Here is a 1,404-nt window from a genome sequence, read left to right on the forward strand (position 1 = left end):
ATCAACCTGAAACAATAGAGCAGGGTTGTTTACCTTGATGCTGCCTCGTTTTCATCCAAAGAAATCAGCACAAACTTCCTCCTCTTTAAAACCACAACACCTTTATTTGACATGAAGATGAGAAACGTGAYGTTTTAAATGAGCGTCATAGGGAAAAAAAACATGCTGGATCCTGGTTAAATGGAGCAGAATCTAAAGAAAGTTAAAATGTGTGGAGCTGCTCTTTGTGCGTGGATCCGCAGAATAAAGAGGTGCATTTTTCTTTCKCCCATAAAGGCCTGTTTACTCCAGGCTGATCAATACAGCTGAAGCCTGCAGTGGCCGTGCGTGCACATGTGCTGTGCTTACATTTGACCAAGCAGTTTTAGGCTTTAGTATGCAAAAACATGCAGAAAGCTAATAAAAGAAAAAAATCACTGAAGCGACATTAATCATCTGTTTCCCTCCTTTATTTTTTCCTCTTTATTTTATTGCACCTTTTAGTCGATTTTCTCTCTTTTTTTTTCTTGGTCCTGATTGTGACAGCTGCTTTGAATTTCTCCTTTGACAGAAAAGATGATCCGGAGCTGCGCTTCTGGCTGGAGAAGCCTGCGATCGACCGAATGCAACACATAAACACCGACAGGGGAAAGGATTATTTTATGGGTTGCATGTGATTTTTTTTTCTTTCCTCCCCCCCGCGTCCCCCCCCCATCTGGATTTCGGATTACTGAAAACATTCCTCGGAATGGAAGGACGGGAGTTCGCTGCTCCGGCGCACCTTCTGTCGGAGCGGGGYGCCCTGGTGCACCGAGCCGCCTCTCGGATCGCTCCTTCGGGCCACGGCTCCGTGCAGCACGCCGGTCACTTCCCGCCGGGGAAATATTACCCCTCTCACATACCGATGGCTCCACATTCAGGTCAGTCGGCAGCTCGTTTTGCTTTATGCGAGATTACGGAAACGTTTCTCCTCTGTTGGGTTTAAATGCTCAGAACGTGAATGGGCATGCGAGCTGTTCCAGCTTCTAATAAAAAAAAKAAAAAGAAAAAGGCTCTGCTGAGGTGTGGCTTGTTGACAGAAATTCGCTTTTCAAATGTCAAACAATAAATAAGGTGATATTTATTTACATTAGAACCACGATTAGACGTTTGGATTAATTTGGAGTTGCCTGCAAGGCTGTCAGTGCAATGTTTGTTAAAACCAGCATTTTAGGAGGGATAAATGTGATGATATAGTATATATTTTTTTAATTGGATGCTTTAGTTTGTACATTTGAAAATTAGCCCAACATATTGATTTGGCTCCTCCTCTAAGAGCCAAAATCATCAGTGTTAACACACAGAAAGGTTGGATGGACAGGTCTGCAGGAGTTGCAATGCAGACTACATGGAGGTTATAGGAAAACAAGCGATGCTGGAAAATAC

At 43.5% G+C, this 1,404-nt stretch overlaps 1 protein-coding gene across 4 annotated transcripts in view; it reads left to right on the forward strand.

Annotated features, from left to right (window-relative positions):
* The first annotated feature begins 541 nt into the window (after positions 1-541).
* The window catches only part of bahcc1a (BAH domain and coiled-coil containing 1a), a 73,644-nt gene continuing 72,781 nt past the window's right edge, over positions 542-1,404 (forward strand). For 3 of the 4 annotated variants that reach the window (XM_014023729.1, XM_014023731.1, XM_014023730.1), the window contains exon 1: positions 543-899. In XM_014023729.1, coding sequence (XP_013879183.1) covers positions 728-899 — 172 coding nt within the window. In that variant the 5' untranslated portion in view covers positions 543-727. Of the gene's footprint in view, positions 900-1,404 lie in introns of all 4 variants that reach the window. The other variant, XM_014023732.1, reaches the window with a different exon arrangement.

The sequence above is a fragment of the Austrofundulus limnaeus genome, unplaced genomic scaffold, assembly GCF_001266775.1.
Source record: "Austrofundulus limnaeus strain Quisiro unplaced genomic scaffold, Austrofundulus_limnaeus-1.0 Scaffold389, whole genome shotgun sequence".
In the NCBI taxonomy this organism is placed as follows: domain Eukaryota; kingdom Metazoa; phylum Chordata; class Actinopteri; order Cyprinodontiformes; family Rivulidae; genus Austrofundulus; species Austrofundulus limnaeus.